General features: G+C 39.7%; 1 protein-coding gene across 1 annotated transcript in view; it reads right to left on the reverse strand.

The window, feature by feature from the left end:
• MND1 (meiotic nuclear divisions 1) overlaps window positions 1-21,568 on the reverse strand; it is a 126,143-nt gene that overhangs the window by 16,832 nt on the left and 87,743 nt on the right. The window contains exon 6 of the mRNA XM_077139577.1: window positions 21,106-21,220. Within this exon, the coding sequence (XP_076995692.1) occupies window positions 21,106-21,220 (115 nt within the window). The remainder of the gene's footprint in view (window positions 1-21,105; window positions 21,221-21,568) is intronic.

Genomic DNA, 21,568 nt, shown 5'->3' on the forward strand with positions numbered 1-21,568 from the left:
TGCTTTCAGCTCTTCTGGGTATATAGCAAGTAGTGCTATTGCTGGGTCATAGGGCAGCTCGATATTTAGTTTCCTAAGGAACCACCAAAAAGTCATCCATAGTGGCTGTACATTCCCACCAGCAGTGCATAAGTGTTCCGGTTTCTCCACATCCTCTCCAACATTTATAGTTCCGATTGCTTAATAGCAGCCATTCTTATAGGTATGAGATGGTATCACATTGTAGTCTTGATCTGCATTTCCCTTACAGTCAGTGAAAATGAGCATTTTTTCATGTGCTTTTGAGCCATTTGTATTTGCTCTTCAGAAAAATGCCTATTCATATCTTTAGCCCATTTTATAATTCGACTGTTTGTTCTTTTGTTGTTGAGCTGTATGAAATCTTTGTGTATACAGGAAATCAAACCTTTGCCTGATATGTGATTTCTAGATATTTTCTCCCATTGACTTGGCTGCCCCTTCACCTTTCTGACAAAGTCTTTGGAGATGCAGAAGCATTTGATCTGGAGGAGTTTCCATTTATCTATTTTGTCTTTTGTTGCTTGTGCTTTAGGGGTAAAGTTTAGGAAGCTACCTCCTATTAATAAGTCTTAAAGATGTTTCCCTACATTTTCTTCTAGAAGCTTTATGGTGCTAGTTCTTGTATTTAGGTGTTTGATCCACTTTGAGTTAATTTTTGTGTAAGGTGTAAGATAGGGGTCCTCTTTCATTCTCTTGGCTATTGATATCCAGTTCTTAAATACACAATTATTGAAAAGACTATTTTGTTCCATTTCAGAGGATTTGGGGGCCTTGTCAAAAATCAGTTGACCACAGATTTGGTGGTCTATTTCTGCATTCTCGATTTGATTCCATTGGTCAGTGCTTCTGTCTTTGTGCCAGTACCATGCTGTTTTGACCACCGTGGCTTTATAATAGGTTTTAAAGTCAGGGACCGTTAATTCTCCCACTTTGTTCTTCTTTTTTAGGATGCTTTTAGCTATTTGGGGTCTCTTTCCCTTCCAGATGAATTCAGTAGCGAGCTTTTCCAAATCTTCAAAGTAGGTTGTTGAATTTTGATCGGTACTGTGTTGAATCTATAGATCTATTTGGGGAGAACTGACATCTTAACTGTATTTAGCCTTCCTATCCATGAGTAGAGAATGTCTTTCCACCTATTTACATCTACTTTGATTTCTTTCAGCAATGTTATACACTTTTCTGTGCACAAGTCCTTTATGTCCCTAGTTAAGTTCATTCCTAAGTATATGATTCTTTTAGCTGCTATTTTGAATGGAAGTTTTTCCTTAAGTGTCTCCTCAGCTAGCTCATTGCTTCTGTATAGAAATGTTACTGATTTTTGCACATCAATTTTATATTCTGCCACCTTCCTGAATTTGTTTATTAGCTCAAGTAACTTGGCTGTAGATTTCTTAGGACTTTCCAAGTATAGTATCACATCATCTGCAAATAGTGAGAGTTTTACTTCTTCCTTTACAATTTGGATGCCTTTTATTTCTTTGTCCTGTCTGATTACTCTAGCTAGAATATCTAGCACAATGTTGAATAATAGTGGTGATAGTGGGCATCCTTGTCTTGTACCTGTTCTTAGCGGAAAGGTGTTCAGTCTTTCTCCATTGAGTACGATGCTGGCTATCAGTTTTTCATTAATCCCTTTATCGTATTGAGGCAGTTACCTTTGATTCCTATCTTTTGGAGTTTTTTACCAGAAAAGGATGCTGAATTTTGTCGAATGCTTTTTCAGCACCAATCAAGATGATCATGTGATTTTCCCCTTTTGATTCGTTAATGTGCTGTTTTACACTAATTGATTTTCTTGTGTTGAACCATCCTTGCACACCTGGTGTAAAACTCACTTCATCATGGCGCTTAATTCTTTCAATGCATTCTTGGATTTGATTTGCTAATACTTTATTGAGAATCTTTGCATCGATGATCATTAGGGAGATTGGCCTTTAGTTTTCATTTTTTATAGCATCTTTACCTGGATTTGGTATTAAAATGATATTAGCTTCATAAAATGAGTTAGGTAGAGTTTCCTTTTCCTGAATTTTTTTGGAAAAGCTTGAGAAGGATTGGTGTTAGTTCTTTCTGGAATGTTTGATAATATTTCCCTGTGAAGCCATGTGGCCCTGGACTTTTCTTTGTAGGAAGATTTTTGATGACTGATTGAATCTCTTTTCTTGTCATTGGTTTATTGAGATCTTCTATTTCTTCCTGAGTCAGTGTAGCTTGTTATGCATGTCTTCTGGAACTTGTCCATTTCATCTAAGTTGTCTAGTTTGTTGGCATATAGTTGTTAATAGTATCCTCTTATGATTTCTTTTCTTTCTTCAGGGTCTGTGGTAACACACCCCTTCTCATTTCTGATTTTATTTGCATCCTCTCTCTTTTTTTCTTTGTTACTCTTGCTAGTGGCCCATCAATTTTATTGATTTTCTCACAGATTTTCCGGTTTCATTGATTCTATTTGTTCTTTTGTTCTCCCATTCAATTATCTCTGCTTTCATCTTTGTTATTCCTCTTCTTCTATTTGCTTTGGGGTTAGTTTGCTGCTCTTTCTCAGTTCTTCATGTTTGCTGCTAAGTTCTTAATTTTTGCTCTTTCTTGTTTTTTAATATAGGCATTTAAGGCAATAAATTTCCCTCTCAAGACAGCCTTTGTCGCATTCCATAAGTTCTAATAAGTTGTACTCTCATTTCATTCATCTCCAGATAGCTACTGATTTCTCTAGCAATTTCTTCTGTGACCCACTGGTTGTTTAAGAGTGTGTTAGTTGATCTCCATATATTTGTGAATGCTCTCATTCTTTGGTGGTTATTGAGATCCAGCTTCATCCCATTGTGATCTAAGAAAGTGCTTTGAATAATTTCAATATTTTTAAATTTATAAAAACCATTTTGTGCCCCAGCATATGATCTATCCTGGAGCATGTTCCATGAGCACTTGAGAAGAATGTATAACCTTGTGCTTTGGGGTGCAATACCCTATATATGTCTGTTTGGCCTAATTCATTTATCAAGTTATTTAACTTCTCTATTTCCCTGTTAATTTCCTGTCTGGTTGTTCTATGTATACAGGAGAGTGGTGTATTGAAGTCTCCTACTATTACTGTTGAAATATCTATTGTTCCCTTCAGTTGTGCCAATGTCCGTCCCATGTACTTTGGAGCTCCTTGATTGGGAGCATAAACATTTATGATTGTTATATCTTCTTGATGGATTGACCCTTCAATTAGTACATAGTGTTGTTCTGGTTTGCTAGCTGCCAGAATGCAATATACCAGAAACAGAATGGTTTTTAAAAAGGGGAATTTAATCAGCTGCTAGTTTGCTAAGGCCAAGTTTTCTAAGGCCAAGAAAATGTCCCAATTAAAACAAGTTTATAGAAATGTCCAATCTGAGAGGGGGCCAAGATGGTGGCTTAGTAAGGTACGTGCGTGTTAGTTCCTCCTCCAAAGCAACTACTAGGTGAACTGAAACAGTGCAGAACAGCTCCCGGGGCCACGGCAGGGAATGGACACACAGCGTACCCCAGTCTGGACTGTCTAGTCTGACTGAGAGACTCGGCTGCGGAGAGATCCCCGAGCGGCGTACGATTTCCCGAGCAGCGGCAGCTGTGGCAGCTGGAGCTCCTCCCTCCCTCCTTCCCAGGCCGGCTGAGAGTCTCGGAGAGGCAAATTTCCCAAGCTGAGGCAGCCGGCGCCGCTCTTTTGCGGGTGGCTTCCAGGTCCGGCTACGAGTCTCGGATCAGAAGGCTACCCAAGCCGCGGTGGCCCTCACCCGCGGGTGGCTTCCTGGTCCGATGGGGAATTCCACAGGCCGCGGCGGCCGGTGACCGACGCCCCTCCCCCCCGGGCGACTACCTGGTCCGGTGGCGAATTCCCCAGGCCCGCTGCGGCCGGCGATAAGCCACAGGGTCCCTTCAAGCCGCGGCGGCTGACGCCCTCACCACGCGCGGCCCCCTGAACCAACGGAGAGAATTGGATCGGAAATCCCCAGGCCTCGGAGTTCGGTGACTGGGGGTATCCCTTCCAAACACGTGATACAAACGTGCGCCACGAGCGCCACCTACTGGGCAGGATAAGAAAAACAAACCCAGAGATTTCACAGAAAAATCTTACAACCTTGTTGGGTCCGACACCCAGGGAAATCTGACTAAATGCCCAGACGCCAGCAGCAGAAGATAACGGTCCACGCTCAGAAGATTGAGAATATGGCCCAGTCAAAGGAACAAACCAATAGTTCAAATGAGATATAAGAGCTGAGACAACTAATGCTGAATATACGAACAGAAATGGAAAACCTCTTCAAAAATGAAATCGATAAATTGAGGGAGGACATGAAGAAGACATGGGCTGAACATAAAGAAGAAATAGAAAAACTGAAAAAACAAATCACAGAACTTATGGAAGTGAAGGATAAAGTAGAAAAGATGGAAAAAACAATGGATACCTACAATGATAGATTTAAAGAGACAGAAGATAGAATTAGTGATTTGGAGGATGGAACATCTGAATTCCAAAAAGAAACAGAAACTATCGGGAAAAGAATGGAAAAATTTGAACAGGGTATCAGGGAACTCAAGGACAATATGAACCGGACAAATATACGTGTTGTGGGTGTCCCAGAAGGAGAAGAGAAGGGAAAAGGAGGAGAAAAACTAATGGAAGAAATTATCACTGAAAATTTCCCAACTCTTATGAAAGACCTAAAATTACAGATCCAAGAAGCGCAGCGCACCCCAAAGAGATTAGACCCAAACAGGCGTTCTCCAAGACACTTACTAGTTAGAATGTCAGAGGTCAAAGAGAAAGAGAGGATCTTGAAAGCAGCAAGAGAAAAACAATCCATCATATACAAGGGAAACCCAATAAGACTATGTGTAGATTTCTCAGCAGAAACCATGGAAGCTAGAAGACAGTGGGATGATATATTTAAATTACTAAAAGAGAAAAACTGCCAACCAACACTCCTATATTCAGCGAAATTATCCTTCAAAAATGAGGGAGAAATTAAAACATTTATAGACAAAAAGTCACTGACAGAATTTGTGACCAAGAGACCAGCTCTGCAAGAAATACTAAAGGGAGCACTAGGTCAGATACGAAAAGACAGAAGAGAGAGGTATGGAAAAGAGTGTAGAAAGAAGGAAAGTCAGATATGATATATATAATACAAAAGGCAAAATGGTAGAGGAAAATATTATCCAAACAGTAATAACACTAAATGTTAATGGACTGAATCCCCAATCAAAAGACAAAGACTGGCAGAATGGATTAAAAAACAGGAGCCTTCTATATGCTGTCTACAGGAAACACATTTTTATCTAGACCCAAAGATAAACATAGGTTGAAAGTGAAAGGTTGGGAAAAGATATTTCACGCAAATAACAACCAGAAAAGAGCAGGAGTGGCTATACTAATATCCAACAAATTAGACTTCAAATGTAAAACAGTTAAAAGAGACAAAGAAGGACACTATCTACTAATAAAAGGAACAATTCAACAAGAAGACATAACAATCATAAATATTTACGCACCGAACCAGAATGCCCCAAACCACGTGAGAAATACACTGCAAACACTGGAAAGGGAAATAGACTCATATACCATAATAGTTGGAAACTTCAGTTCACCACTCTCATCAATGGACAGAACATCTAGACAGAGGATCAATAAAGAAAAAGAGAATCTGAATATTACTATAAATGAGCTAGACATAACAGACATTTATAGGACATTACATCCCACAACAGCAGGATACACCTTTTTCTCAAGTGCTCATGGATCATTCTCAAAGATAGACCATATGCTGGGTCACAAAGCAAGTCTTAACAAATTTAAAAAGATTGAAATCATACACAATACTTTCTCAGATCATAAAGGAATGAAGTTGGAAATCAATAATACGCGGAGGACCAGAAAATTCACAAATACGTGGAGGCTCAACAACACACTCTTAAACAACGAGTGGGTCATAGAAGAAATTGCTAGAGAAATTAGCAAATACCTCGAGGCGAATGAAAATGAAAACACAACATATCAAAACTTATGGGACGCAGCAAAGGCAGTGCTAAGAGTGAAATTTATTGCCCTAAATGCCTATATCAGAAAAGAAGAAAAGGCAAAAATGCAGGAATTAACTGTCCACTTGGAAGAACTGGAGAAAGAACAGCAAACTAATCCCAAAGCAAGCAAAAGGAAAGAAATAACAAAGATCAGAGCAGAAATAAATGAAATTGAAAACATGAAAACAATATAGAAAATCAGTAAGGCCAGAAGTTGGTTCTATGAGAAAATCAATAAGATTGATGGGCCCTTAGCAAGATTGACAAAAAGAAGAAGAGAGAGGACGCAAATAAATAAGATCAGAAATGGAAGAGGAGACATAACTACTGACCTCACAGAAAAAAAGGAGGTAATAACAGGATACTATGAACAACTTTACGCTAATAAATACAACAATTTAGAGGAAATGGACGGGTTCCTGGAAAGACATGAACAACCAACTTTGACTCAAGAAGACATAGATGATCTCAACAAACTAATCACAAGGAAAGAAATTGAATTAGTCGTTCAAAAGCTTCCTAAAAAGAAAAGTCCAGGACCAGACGGCTTCACATGTGAATTCTATCAAACATTCCAGAAAGAATTAGTACCAACTCTCCTCAAACTCTTCAAAAAAATCTAAGCGGAGGGAAAAATACCTAATTCATTCTATGAAGCCAACATCACCCTCATACCAAAACCAGGTAAAGATATTACAAAAAAAGAAAACTACAGACCAATCTCTCTAATTAATACAGATGCAAAAATCCTCAATAAAATTCTAGCAAATCGTATCCAACAACACATTAAAATTATACATCATGGCGGGCCGCGGTGGCTCAGCGGGCAAAGTGCTTGCCTGCTATGCCGGAGGACCTCGGTTCGATTCCCGGCCCCAGCCCATGTAACAAAAACGGAGAAACAGAATACAAGAAAATGTTTAAAGATGTTTCCCTTTCTTCCTTCCTTCCTTCCTTCTATCCTTCCTTCCTTCTCTCTGTCTTTCCTTTAAAAAAAAAAAAAAAAAAAAAAAAAAAAAAATTATACATCATGACCAAGTAGGATTCATCCCAGGTATGCAAGGATGGTTCAACATAAGAAAATCAATTAATGTAATACATCATATCAACAAATCAAAGCAGAAAAATCACATGATCATCTCAATTGATGCAGAGAAGGCATTTGACAAGATTCAACATCCTTTCCTGTTGAAAACACTTCAAAGGATAGGAATACAAGGGAACTTCCTTAAAATGATAGAGGGAATATATGAAAAACCCACAGCTAATATCATCCTCAACGGGGAAAAATCGAAAACTTTCCCCCTAAGATCAGGAACAAGACAAGGATGTCCACTATCACCGCTATTATTCAACATTGTGTTGGAGGTTCTAGCCAGAGCAATTAGACAAGAAAAAGAAATACAAGGCATCAAAATTGGAAAGGAAGAAGTAAAACTATCACTGTTTGCAGACGATATGATACTATACGTCGAAAACCCGGAAAAATCCACAACAAAACTACTAGAGCTAATAAATGAGTACAGCAAATTGGCAGGTTACAAAATCAACATTCAAAAGTCTGTAGCATTTCTATACACTAGCAATGAACAAGCGGAGGGGGAAATCAAGAAATAAATCTCATTTACAATTGCAACTAAAAGAATAAAATACCTAGGAATAAATTTAACTGAAGAGACAAAAAACCTATATAAAGAAAACTACAAAAAACTGTTAAAAAGAAATCACAGAAGACCTAAATAGATGGAAGGGCATACCGTGTTCATGGATTGGAAGACTAAATATAGTTAAGATGTCAATCCTACCTAAATTGATTTACAGATTCAATGCAATACCAATCAAAATCCCAACAACTTATTTTTCGGAAATAGAAAAACCAATAAGAAAATTTATCTGGAAGGGCAGGGTGCCCCGAATTGCTAAAAACATCTTGAGGAAAAAAAACCAAGCTGGAGGTCTTGCACTGCCTGACTTTAAGGCATATTATGAAGCCACAGTGGTCAAAACAGCATGGTATTGGCATAAAGATAGATATATCGACCAATGGAATCGAATAGAGTGCTCAGATATAGACCCTCTCATCTATGGACATTTGATCTTTGATAAGGCAGTCAAGCCAAGTCAACTGGGACAGAACAGTCTCTTCAATAAATGGTGCCTAGAGAACTGGATATCCATATGCAAAAGAATGAAAGAAGACCCATATCTCACACCCTACACAAAAGTTAACTCAAAATGGATCAAAGATCTAAACATTAGGTCTAAGACCATAAAACAGTTAGAGGAAAATGTTGGGAGATATCTTATGAATCTTACAATTGGAGGCAGTTTTATGGACCTTAAACCTAAAGCAAGAGCACTGAAGAAGGAAATAAATAAATGGGAACTCCTCAAAATTAAACACTTTTGTGCATCAAAGAACTTCATCAAGAAAGTAGAAAGACAGCCTACACAATGGGAGACAATATTTGGAAACGACATATCAGATAAAGGTCTAGTATCCAGAATTTATAAAGAGATTGTTCAACTCAACAACAAAAAGACAGCCAACCCAATTACAAAATGGGAAAAAGACTCGAATAGACACCTCTCAGAGGAGGAAATACAAATGGCCAAAAGGCACATGAAGAGATGCTCAATGTCCCTGGCCATTAGAGAAATGCAAATCAAAACCACAATGAGATATCATCTCACACCCACCAGAATGGCCATTATCAACAAAACAGAAAATGACAAGTGTTGGAGAGGATGCGGTGAAAGAGGCACACTTATCCACTGTTGGTGGGAATGTCAAATGGTGCAACCACTGTGGAAGGCAGTTTGGCGGTTCCTCAAAAAGGTGAATATAGAATTGCCATACGACCCAGCAATACCATTGCTGGGAATCTACTCAAAGGAATTAAGGGAAAAAACTCTAACGGACATTTGCACACCAATGTTTATAGCAGCGTTATTTACAATTGCAAAGAGATGGAAACAGCCAAAATCTCCATCAACAGACGAGTGGCTAAACAAACTGTGGTATATACATACGATGGAATATTATGCAACTTTAAGACAGGATAAACTTATGAAGCATGTAATAACATGGATGGACCTACAGAACATTATGCTGAGTGAGTCTAGCCAAAAACTAAAAGACAAATACTGTATGGTCCCAATGTTGTGAATTGACATTCGAGAATAAACTTGGAATATGTCATTGGTAACAGAGTTCAGCAGGAGTTAGAAACAGGGTAAGATAATGGGTAATTGGAGCTGATGGGATACAGACTGTGCAACAGGACTAGATACGAAAACTCAAAAATGGACAGCACAATAATACCTAATTGTAAAGTAATCATGTTAAAACACTGAATGAAGCTGCATCCGAGCTATAGGTTTTTGTTTTGTTTTGTTTTGTTCTTACTATTATTGCTTTTATTTTTTTTCTCTATATTAACATTCTATATCTTTTTCGGTTGTTGCTAGTTCTTCTAAACCGATGCAAATGTACTAAGAAACGATGATCATGCATCTATGTGATGATGTTAAGATTTACTGATTGCATATGTAGAATGGTATGATTTCTAAATGTTGGGTTAATTTCTTTTTTTCCGTTAATTAATAAAAAAAAAAAAAGAATAAAAAAAAGAAATGTCCAATCTAAGGCATTCAGGGTAAGATACCTTGGTTCAAGAAGGCCGATAAAGTCCAGGGTTTCTCTCTTAAGTGGAAGGACACATGGCGAGCACAGTCAGAGTTTCTCTCTCATCTGGAAAGGCACATGGTGAACACAGTCAGGGTTCCTCTGTCATCTGGAAGGACATATGACAAACATGGCGTCATCTGCTAGCTTCCGGTTTCATGAAGCTCCCCTGGAGCCATTTTCCTTTATTATCTCCAAAGTTCGCTGGCTGGTGGACTCTGCTTCCATGGCTATGTCATTCTTCTCTGGCTCTCTCTGAATGTCCTAGTCTCCAAAATGTTTCCTCTTTTATAGGACTCCAGAAACTTATCAAGATCCACCCAAATGGGTGGAGACATGTTGTCACCTTCTCCAGCTTAAGAACCACTCTTGATTAAATCACATCTCCAGGGAGATGATCTGATTAGTTTCAAACATACAATATTGAATAGGGATTATTCTGCCTTCATGCAATGGGATTTAGATTCAAACATGGCTTTTCTAGGGGACATACATCTTTTCAAACCAGCACAAGTGTCCTTTTTTGTCTCTTATGATGCTTTTACATTTAAAGTCTATTTTGTCCGATATAGTATAGCTACTCCTGCTTTCTTTTGGCTACAACTTGCGTGGAAGATCTTTTCCCACCCTTTCACTTTCAATCTATTTGTATCCTTTTGTCTAAGATGAGCCTCTTATAAGCAGCACATAGCTGGATTCTGCTTCTTAATCCATTCTGCCAATCTGTATCTTTAAATTGGTAAGTTTAGTCCGTTAACATTCAAAGTTATTACTAAAAAGGCATTTCTTGATTCTATCTTATCTTTTTTATTTTATTTGGTAAATCTATATATATACTTTTATCTCTTTCTCTTTGTATTCTTTAAATTATCCTTAGTGGTACTCTTCAATTCTGTACCCTCCTCTAGACTTCCTTCTTTTTTTTTTTTTTTTTAGCTGGCAGAACTTCTTTTAGTATTTCTTGTAGGGTAGATCTCTTGTCGGCACATTCTTTCAGGACTTCTTTGTCTGTGAAAGCTTTAATCTGTTCCTCAATTTTGGAGGACAATTTGGCTGGGTAAAGAATTCTTGGCTGGAAGTCCTTCTCTTTCAGGATCTTGAATATATCATCATTGCTTTCTCACCTCCAGGGTGCTAGTTGAGTAGTCTGAACGCAGTTTTATTTGATTTCCCTTGTATGTAATAGATTGTTTTTCTCTTGCTGCTTTCAGGATTTTCTGCTGCTCTTCAACATTTTACAGACTGATTAGCATGTGCTTTGGGGAAGGCCTATTTTGATTTATTCTGTTTGGAGTTCCTTGGATTTCTTTGTCTTGTATATTCACGTCCTTTATGAGAGTTGGGAAGTTTTCCCCCATTATATCCTCAACTACTCTTCCTAGTCCTTTACTCCTTCTTCTCTTCTCCTTCTGGGACACCAGTGATTCTTATATTTGTGCGATTTGTTTTGTCTATCATTTCCCTGAGTTCCCATTCAATTCTTTCCACCTTTTTTGCCAGGTGCTGTTTTGAGTCTTTGACGTCCATTATCCTATTCTCTATATCACTTATTCTTTCTTCTATATCTTCAAATCTGGTGTTGTATGCCTCTAGTATGTTTCTTATTTGGTTAACATAGTCTTTACTCTGTGATATCGGCTATTTTTCCATTTATTCATTCAAATTCCTCTTTGTCCTCTTCTACTGTCTTCTTGATCTCCTTTCTGTCATTTGTTATCCCACTTACTTTATGATGTAGAGTTGTATGAACATCTTTTATTAGTTGTTTCAACGTCTGTGTATCCTATGGTGTTTTAATCTGGTCATTAGGCAAGACTATATGTGTCTGCACTGCATCTTCGTCACATGTAAATATCTTGATTGATTTACTTTGGGAGTTGATTTCTTTCAGTAGTCTAAGGCCGTGTGTTTGTGGGATGGTTGTACAGCTAGGAGCAGGGCATGGGGTGAGCACTCAGTGCGGTGATTTGTTTCAGGGTAGGTATGGGCGCAGATTGGGGGTTTTATGCTGATATTTGTGAACATGGGCACCCAGTGGCCAGGGAGGATGTAGCTGTGTGGGTACACCAGTCTGGTGAACGTAACCCTGGTGTGCGCTGGTCTAAGGCATAGGGACCTTATGTACATGCATAGAGCTGTGGTAGCAGGTCAGCGTTATGCCTTCGTGGATTGGGGGCAGATGTGATCTGACTTTGCAGGTCGGCACTTTCTCAGAGCTGGGAAGTAAGGCTGAGGGCTGTGTGCATGCATGGTTCTAGGACTGATGTAATGTGCAGTTCCAAGAGCCGAATGACATGATTGGGGCCCATGTGCATGTGTGGGCCTGGATGTGCCATAAACGGATGTGCTGAGCTCAGGGAGGATGGGGTGAGGTTGTGCGACACTATGGGGGTAGCCTAGGTATGGAGGTTAGTGCCTACAACCTTTATGTGCAGGTAATAGCTTGCAGGGAACAGGGAAGGGGAGGTAGTGCTCGGGAGGTGTTCAGATGTAGGTTGGGCGGCACTTGGGGTGGGGGTGTGGGGCAGGTACATGCACTGGGGGCTGGTGGGGTGGGGGTGCCTAGAGCGTGGGGAAAGGGAGAGGGTGATGGGGTTAAGGTGCATGGGGTGTTGGGTGAGTCGCTGGTCATGGGGTTGCGCTGGTGAGGGTAGCGTGCCCAACGAACGTGGCCTGGCCTACGTCTTAGTCCTGCGCTCCAGTTTGTGCACTTCCGTGGGTTCCACAGCTCCGCAACAGATTCCAGCCTTCTGCCTCTCAGTTCCTTGGCCTCTTCAACCAGGGCTGCTGTATGTGGTACAGAAGGCTCTCCCAGGTCAACTGCACTCCCAAATCTAAATATGCATCTTTTTTCTCCTAGTTGTTTTTATAATTTTTCTATTGATAGCTGTTTTGAGCAATTTGGTCTTGATGTGCCTTGACATGGCTTTCATGTTTCTCCATGTTTTTGTGCTTGAAGTTTGTTCAGTTTCTTAGATCTCTGAGTTCATAGTTTAATTCCATCAAGTGTATTTTTTCACCTCAGACACTTAGTTTTTATATACAGAAGTCTAACTTTTTTATATCTTTCATACGTACTAAGGTTTTTGGACCTATGAAATATAGTTATAATAACTGTTTTAATGTTTTCATCTGCTAATTCTAATAGCTGCGTCAGTTCTGGGTTAGTTTTGATTATTCTCCTCAATATGGATCTTGTCTTCCTGTTTCCACGTGTATTAGTTTGCAAGCTGCCAGAACGCGATATACCAGAGCTGGAACAGTTTTTAAAAAGGGAATTAAAGGAAGACCAATGGGTCAGGAACACCTCTGTGAGATGGGAAGTCATGTGGCTGGCATGTGTTGGTCCGTTGTTCCTGGGCTTCAATACCTTCAGCCCCTGATCCTAATCTATGGGCCTTCCTTGAATTAAGGTTTCTTTCCCTGGATGCCTTAGTTTGGACAATATTATAGGCTTACAACTGTAAACTTGTAACATTAAATTCTCTTAAAAGCTATTCCAGTTCTGATATATTGCAGTCCAGTAGCCTGTAAACTAACACAGATTTTGGTACCAGGAGTGCAGTGCTGCTGCAGTGTGCAAATACCAAACATGTTCTTTTTAAGTGGATAAGGGGAAGATTCTGGTGGAGCTGTGAGAAGCTTGATAGAGAAGGCCCAGAATGTTTTGAAGACACTGTTGGTAGAAGAGGACTCTAAAGACTCCTCTGATGAGGTTTTAGACATAAATGACAAACATGTCATTCTAAACTGGAAGGAAGGCGTTCTTCGTGGATGGGAGGCAGAATTTGAGAGTGATGAACTTGGATATTTAGTGGAAGAAATTTCCAAACTAAAGATGGAAAATACAGTCTGGCTTCTCCTTGCAGCTTATAGTAAAATGCGAGAGGAAAGAGATAAGTTGAGAATTGAACTCTTGGGTACAAAGAAATCAGAAACTGATAGTCTGAAAAATTCTGGGCTTTCAGGAAGGGAGACCCCAGTTAATAGGGCCCTACGTGAGGATTTAAGCAAATATGGAAGCAGTCAGCCATTTCAAAACAAGCAAGGATTTGAGACGGATTTATCCAGAAAGGATCTGTGGAAAAATCCTTTTGTCTGATGGTCATGATCCAAGTGTACTGTATAGAAAGCCAACAAGAGTGTTGTCAGATCTGTATAAACGGAGCCACTGCCAATCTGGACTAAAAAGGACAGAAAAGGGACAAATTGAAGGAAAATAACTTCAGAGTTAAAACGATGGAAGCTAAGGTCTGTAGCCAGGTAATCTCAGGCCAGGAGAACGGACCCACATATACATGTGGAGAGGGTGAGTTTGCCCTGGAAGCAGAGGATGGGCTTTCCATTTCATTGCTCAGGAAGAGTTATGGAACCCCAGGAATTGGAGAGGGTGGAATGTATAAACAGGGGATTGGAGGGAGCTTGGCTGCCACCCATTGTTCCGAAGGGGTTGAGAGTGTGTCCCAGAGAGGGCAGAGATCCCGGGTGCTGCCCTGAAGCTTGGAGGATTGAGCCAAGAAAAAGGTGGTCTCCCCAAAGTTCTCCATGACTGCAACCACTTCAGTGTTTGAAGAGAGGAAGCCCTTGGAGAGGGTGGGAATGCCACTTTCTAAAGCCCCAAGGATAAATGACTCTCAGACTTTGAAATCTAATGGAGTTTGCCCTGCTGGTTTTAGGAAATTTTGGGTCCAGCGACCCCTGCTTTCCTTCCAGTTTCTCCCTGTGGAACACATGGAAACATGTATCCTATGATTGACTGTCCCTCCTTTGTGTATTGGCAGCAGATAACTTGTTCTGAGTTTCACAGGTCCAGAGCCAGAGGAGAATTTTTTGCCTTAGAACAGACCAATGATTGTAGGTGACAGGATGAGATTTTGTACTGGTTTTAACTTTGTGTTTATGTGTATTGTTACTGAAATGTTTTAAGGCTTTGAAATATTGTGATGGGGTGAACGTATTTTGTATATGGGTAAAACATGTTTTTTTTGGGGTCCAGAGGATAGAATGTGCTGGTTTGAAAATATTATGTACCCCAGAAAAGCCATGTTTTAAACTTGGTTCAATCTTGCGGGGGCAACTATTTCTTTTTTTTTTTTTTTAATATTATTCTGCATCATTTATTAAATATTTATTTTTATATATGCATTTAAAAACTTTAAGTACTCATTTCAGAACTCTGCTTTCAGTAATTTTAAACTATTTTGCAGAGAAATTCTCTTGTAAAATGAGATCCATATACAAAACTAGGCAACAGATATAAAAGTTTCTTTCATACTTTTCATCCATCAAGAAAAGAAATCATGTGACAAAGAAATAAAACCAAAATGTGGCTCTTTCACAAGAATAACATGTCAGTGTTCAACTATGAATTCTAATGGGAGAGTTCATATTTCATCTTTATATGGATGTATATAGTTTTACTACTTCTTAGCTACTGTAGCATGTTGGTTCTGATAAGGAAAAAAGTCTACTGTTCAGATTAGACAATCTAGAAACCATCAATTATTCATTTCTTTATAACATGACACCAACTTTGACCCAGGAGATGACAGTGATTGGCTAGCAGTATACATTTTTTCCCAAAGTTGCACAAAAAGTTCCCTTTAAAAATTCATTAACTTCTTCACAAGCTTAAGTCTAAACCTCTAATTTGGCTCTCTTATTTAAAGAAATTATTAATTTAAATGATCAATTTGGAAGCTTAAAAGTATCTCTGAAACTAAAGTTGCTTTTCTTAAAATGAATGCTGATTTATCAGTTCATGGACTTGGAATATTAACACTATGAGACAGAGGCACTAAAGCCACTAGCAACAAGAACAGCATCACTACATGATAATTACATGGTACAAAATGCCCAGGGGCCTGAAACTCACTCTTCATATAATTTTGGCAGCAGCATCATTTGATATTTAACCATTTATTACATAGTATTAACACACCAGCTTCAAAGATGAGTACACTCCCTTTAGGATACTAAGGAGTTACAAATGTATTGTGGTTGCATAATTTGTATTGCACAGTTTTATAAAAAACATAAATACTGGCTATTCTAGTTTTAAATACAAAATACATGGCATATACTTTTAAATCTATAATCTGGTTCAAGTGCAAATCAAGTGCTTTCTTTAGTCCCTCAAAAAAAAGGCATTTTAAATATTTTTGGCATGAATAAAAGTTCATCATGCCAGCGATTCTAATTACAATACATATATCCAGACCTTTAGAGTAGCAATCATATACATACAGTATAAAACTTAGTATTTACAAATGTACTACGTATAAATGTAATCTCAGTGGGTGAATCAGAACTAATGAGCCATACCCACACTAATAATAATTAAAAAGGTAAATATAATGCCTTTATTTCATTTATTTAGGCTGGTTGCTGTGGGTTGACATTCATGTGAGGAGGATGTCCTAGAAGACCAATTCTTTGTTTCTGCTTCCTTTGTTCTGTCATCTAATCCTTTAATTCTGATAGCTGGCCAGAAAGATTGGTGACAAGCCTCATTGCAGACTCCAGTTTCTCCTGCAGATTCCTCAACTCATACTGTTCTCCTTCAGAATCGCTGCTGACCAAGGACATGGCTCTCATCCTGGGGTACCAATCAAGGTTTCTTTCCTTGATCATTTCTGCCACATAACTCTCGGGTCCCGTATATTCTGTGGAGTCCTTCACTTTCACCAGGACAATGAAGCACAGACAGTGCCACATATTGTGTTCTTCTTTGATGTGCTCTTCAAAGGTGACAGTCTTGTTGTCAAACTTGTCTCTTTCTAAGCCACAGATAAAGCAGGTAGTCTTTAAGATCTCTTCCTTCTTCTGTTTTTCACTCCTCAGGTCTGCAAAGGTGTCAATGATGACCCCAAAAATCAAATTAAGGATGATAATGATGACCATGAAGAAGAACAAGAGGTCATAGATCACTCTAGCAGCAAAGAGGGGTTCCTCTTTGGAAGGCTTCCTGAGCACATCCCCGACTCCGCCCCCACTTCTCAGCCCGTGACTCAGTACACTGACAATGCACATCAGCAGAGTCTCACATGTGTGCTCTTTATCTTGTTCCAGTTCTTCTGCAGGGACCAGCTCTTCTCTGCGTGCAGGAGAGGAACAGTTCTCCCCACTCTCCACCCTACACACATCGGAGTAGAGGAACTCACTTGCCAAACTCTCACCAGCTTCTGGGACAGCTGTTTCATTGGGTAACCTATCTACTTCCAAGATAAAATCATCCTTGAAGAAAAGACAGCCCACTATTGAGAACAGGTAAACGAGGATCAAAGCCAGAACTGCTGTCAAGATGACGGACCGTCCATTGTGGGTGACGCTTTTAATGACATTGAGCAAGGTCTCTTCTCTGTACACTAAATCAAAAAGCAGCAGACTGTAGAAGAATTCATGGACAAAGAGCCCCATGGTGCAGATCAGCAGGTAGAGCAAATGATAAAGGAACTCAACATCAAGTACCATGGCTCGGTAGCCTCTGGTGAATGTTCCACAGTTGCCCACAAAGCTCATCAGAAAGATGATTTTATTGCAGACATTGAAAGCTCCCAGAAGGAACAATGTGGGTTGTAATCCGACCAAAAATATCAACCATAGAATTGTGGAAGCAATTAGTGCCCAGATGCCGTGCGGCTTGGGGAGGGCTATGACAATGGCCAAAGAGATAAGCATGGCCGTCCACAGCAGTCCTGACAAGTGCGGCTCCAGAGTTCCTCCTCGAACTCCTTTAAATGGGTAGAAAAATGCGACGAGCAGATTCATCAGGATGGCAGGTTAAACGAAATGCTGCTCCAGAAAGACATATTGCGGGCACACCAGTACAAAACCGGCTGGGCTCTCAGTTTCTTTTGCCAGTTCATTTCGTTGAAGAGGTCTTCAGACCGGAGGAAGAAATCGTTGATTTTGCTGCCTTGCTCATCCCTCTCTGTCGTGTAGTATATTCGCAGTTTTGACTCTTTGGTGAGGAATTCACATATGCTGGGTACTGGGAACACAATCTGCTCCATTGTTCGGTCTAATCTGACAATCTCTATCTGTGCCGTGTGCTTGGCATAAAACTCCAGAGCTTCATCTCCATCCACTTGGCCTCCAGGTTTCAGCATGGTCTGAAGTTCTTTGTTATGCCGAGCCAACTGATGAGCTAAAATGTAGATGTTGTGCCCTACATTCCTGGGAGAAGCGGCTCCATCCTCACCATTTTCTCCATCCTCAAATTCCACTTCACCTTGCATGCAGGCCTTCTTGATCACTTCCACCAGTTCCTTCGGCCTCATGTTATAAAGTATCCTCTCCGCATTTTCACTGTCGTGCCTACTTTCCATGATGGCCAGGAGCAACTTGGAGGCATTGTTCTTCAGTTCTAGCACGAGGTCCATCCTCTTCTTTCCCAAAGGGTTGATGTCATTCAGGATCAGGGCTGTGATGATGTCGATGCCGTTGGACTCGTGGGTAGCTATGCAGTTCTGGTTCTCATGGCAAGGTCCTTGACAGTATTCAGTCAGGCTTTCCAGGGTTTGGTTGATAAGGGCTACATTCTTTTCATTTATATACAGTCCGAGGAGACCAAGGTCTCCAGTTGTGCTTCCACAAATACAATCCACAAACTGCAGCGTCTCACATACCAAATTGTAGTTGGTCTTGTTATTTTGGCAACGAAGGAAGTTCTGCAGATCCTGGTTATGGTTCTCACAAAGCAGCTGCAGGAAATGGAGAATGGGCTGCATGATGGTGATGACAGCACTCATCTCCAGCTCGTCCTTGGTCTTGTCTGAGGCAGCCTGGGTGCCTTCCCCTGAATGATAGTGGTCGTCGGGGTCGGGCTCTCTCCGGAAGGTGGTGAAGGCCTTCCTGGTGGCAGCAGACGCCTCCAGGAGTTGATCCCGGACCTCTTCTGTGATTTGCGTCAAGGGCTCCTTGGCTTTTTTGTGTGACGGGGCATCTCTGTCTACCTCATCATCTTTCTTCTTATTTCCCAAGTCACTGGTGTTCACTTTCAACTATTTCTTTTCATCCTAATTCAATATTGTAAGCTGGAAACTTTTAATTTGATTATCTCCACAGAGATATGACACGACCAATCGTGGGTGTGACCTTTGTTTAGATGGAGATGTGATGCCACCCATTCCAGGTGGGCCTTGATTAGCTTACTGGAGTCCCTTAAAAGAGGAAATATTCTGGAGAGAAAGAGAAAATGACAGAAACCTCAAAGCCGACAGAAACTTCAGAGCATTTGAAGAACAGAGACACAGATGTCTGGAGATGCTTGAGACCCAGCAGATGTTGCCATGCGATGTTAACCAAGCCAGAACCTGGAGAGAGCTAAGGGAAGCCAAGAAATGAAAGCTAGCCCCAGAGAAGCAAAGTGAGGAACCCCCGCAGGAACAGAGGCTGAAAGCAAAGGAGCCCAGAGCAAAGGACCAGCAAGGGACCAGCATGCCTTCCCAGATGCATCGGCCTTTCTTGAATTAAGGTACCTTTTCTTGGATGCCTTAGTTTGGATATTTTCACAGGCTTAAAACTGTAAACTTGTAACTTATTAAATTCCCTTTATAAAAGCAGCTGCATTTCTGGTATATCACATTCCGGCAACTTGCAAACTAACACATCATGCATGCCTGTAATCTCTGATTAGACGGCACACATGAATTTTACCTTGTTGGGTGATGGCTATTTTTTGTACTCCTATAAATACTGAATTCTATTCTGAGATGCACTCAAATTACTACGAAAAATCTTGATGCTTTAAAGTTTTGCTTTTACAATTTTTAAAATGTTGAGTCTGGTACAGAGCTCAATCTATAGCTGATTTGTTCTCCTCTATTGAAGAAATACCATTTTGAGTACTCCATTCACTACACTATGAATTACGAGGTTTTTCAATCTGGCTGGTGAGAACACATAGTATTCACAGTCGTTGTGTGAATGCCTGGTAGTTTCTTTACAGGCATGCACTGAGTACTTTGGGGAACCCTCCTGCATATCCCCAGGGTTCTCTTTCTGTCCATCTCTCTCCTCTCTAGTACTTTGCCTTGTGAACTCCAGTCACGTTGATCTTGGATTTTCAACTCCATCTCCTCACTTGGTAAAGTTCCCTAAATAAAAGAAAAGCTAAGACACAAAATTGTGAAGAAAGTCATGCATATCTTCCTGTTTGGTTTGCTAAAGCTAACGAAATGCAATGTACCAGAAATGGGATGGCTTTTACAATGGGGATTTATTAACTTACAAAGCTTAGTTCTTAAGCCATGAAAAATGTCCGTACTAAGGTATCAACAATACCTTCACTGAAGATTGGCTTCCAGCAAGCTTGGGCTTCTCTGTCAGATAGCAAGGCACTTGGTGACATCTGCTGGTCCTTTTCTCCCTGGTTTCATTGTTTCCAGCTTCTGGCTTCAGTGGTTTTGTCGCTCAGCTTCTCTAGAGTTTTTGTGAGCTTCTCATAATTCCATCTCTTAGTTTCTGTATGTGTTTTTATCCTCTAATAAAGGACTTCGATAAGAGGATTAAGACCCACCTAGAATGAGGTGGGTCTTATCTCAATTAAAATAACCGAATCAAAAGGTCCCACCTACAGTAAATGTGCACCCACAGGAATAGATTAAAAGAATATGACCTTATCTGAGTTACATAACAGCTTTATACTATCACACTTCCTAAACGATTAAATGCTGCGCCTTTTATTTTTCATTTTCCTCAAATATCCAAATTTCTAGCTTAATATAACTATAGAAAAGTTATTCAAAATAAGGTTTTGGATATATTGATTTAAAAGTAGGGTAAAAAATCATTGCTGTATTAAAAAAGCAAGTCAATATACAAACTGATTTTCTACAACTGACAAACTGTTATATTTTTGGTATCATCTTTCCAGGAAGACAATGGTAAATTTCTTTCTACAGTCAAGGTATTTGGTGACATCTTAACTCTTTCTCTGACCTCACTTTCCTAAGCTTTCTTTCTTTTTTTTTTTGCATGGGCAGGCAGTGGAAATCAAAACCAGGTCTCTGGCATGGCAGGCAAGAATTTTGCCTACTGAGCCACCACCACACTGCTCCCTAAACTTACATTTTACATCTTTATCCTCTCACCCACCTTCCCTATAACTATAAAATTACCTCTGTTCAATCCCTTAACATTAAGACTCCTTAACGGAAATATTAATGCAGTATTTTCCCTTTGTTACTAATACAAAATTAAAGCATAGAACCAGAATACTATTTTAACTGGTTTTATTTTCACATATCTTTGGAAAATGATTACCAGGCAACAGGAAGTATAAAGTCGCTTTCATTTGCAAAGTTTAAAACCCTCAAGTTGTTAAAGTTGTGGTATAAACTTACGTATTTCTTCCACAACTTGCGGATCACATTCTTTGTATTTTTCTACTTCTGCCTTTAGTTGTTCCCTTTGGTCCCGAAGTGAAGAGAGCTCCTTTGCTAGCATGGTTCGCTCTTCCTGCAGTCAAAATAATTTTATGTACAATTAAAAAAAATACAATACCATACTTTAATACATTTTATAAACATAATACTTTTCTTCTCATAAATGATATGCCTCAGGCTTTGACATTATCATATGTACACACATATATTCATAGTGTAAGGACAAATTCAATTAACATTTTTCTTGAAGTCTCAAGCATCATTTATAATAGTGAATAGCTGAATTAGAACTAAGTAGAATGGAAATGTTTATAAACAGGTTACTGAATATGCCTGTATGAACTCAAAGATGACTATGTCATATGTTAGAAAAAAATTATACCATCTCTCGTGTAGTTTCATAAGATTGTGTCTAAGTAAG

This window comes from Tamandua tetradactyla, chromosome 22, assembly GCF_023851605.1.
Source record: "Tamandua tetradactyla isolate mTamTet1 chromosome 22, mTamTet1.pri, whole genome shotgun sequence".
Classification (NCBI taxonomy): domain Eukaryota; kingdom Metazoa; phylum Chordata; class Mammalia; order Pilosa; family Myrmecophagidae; genus Tamandua; species Tamandua tetradactyla.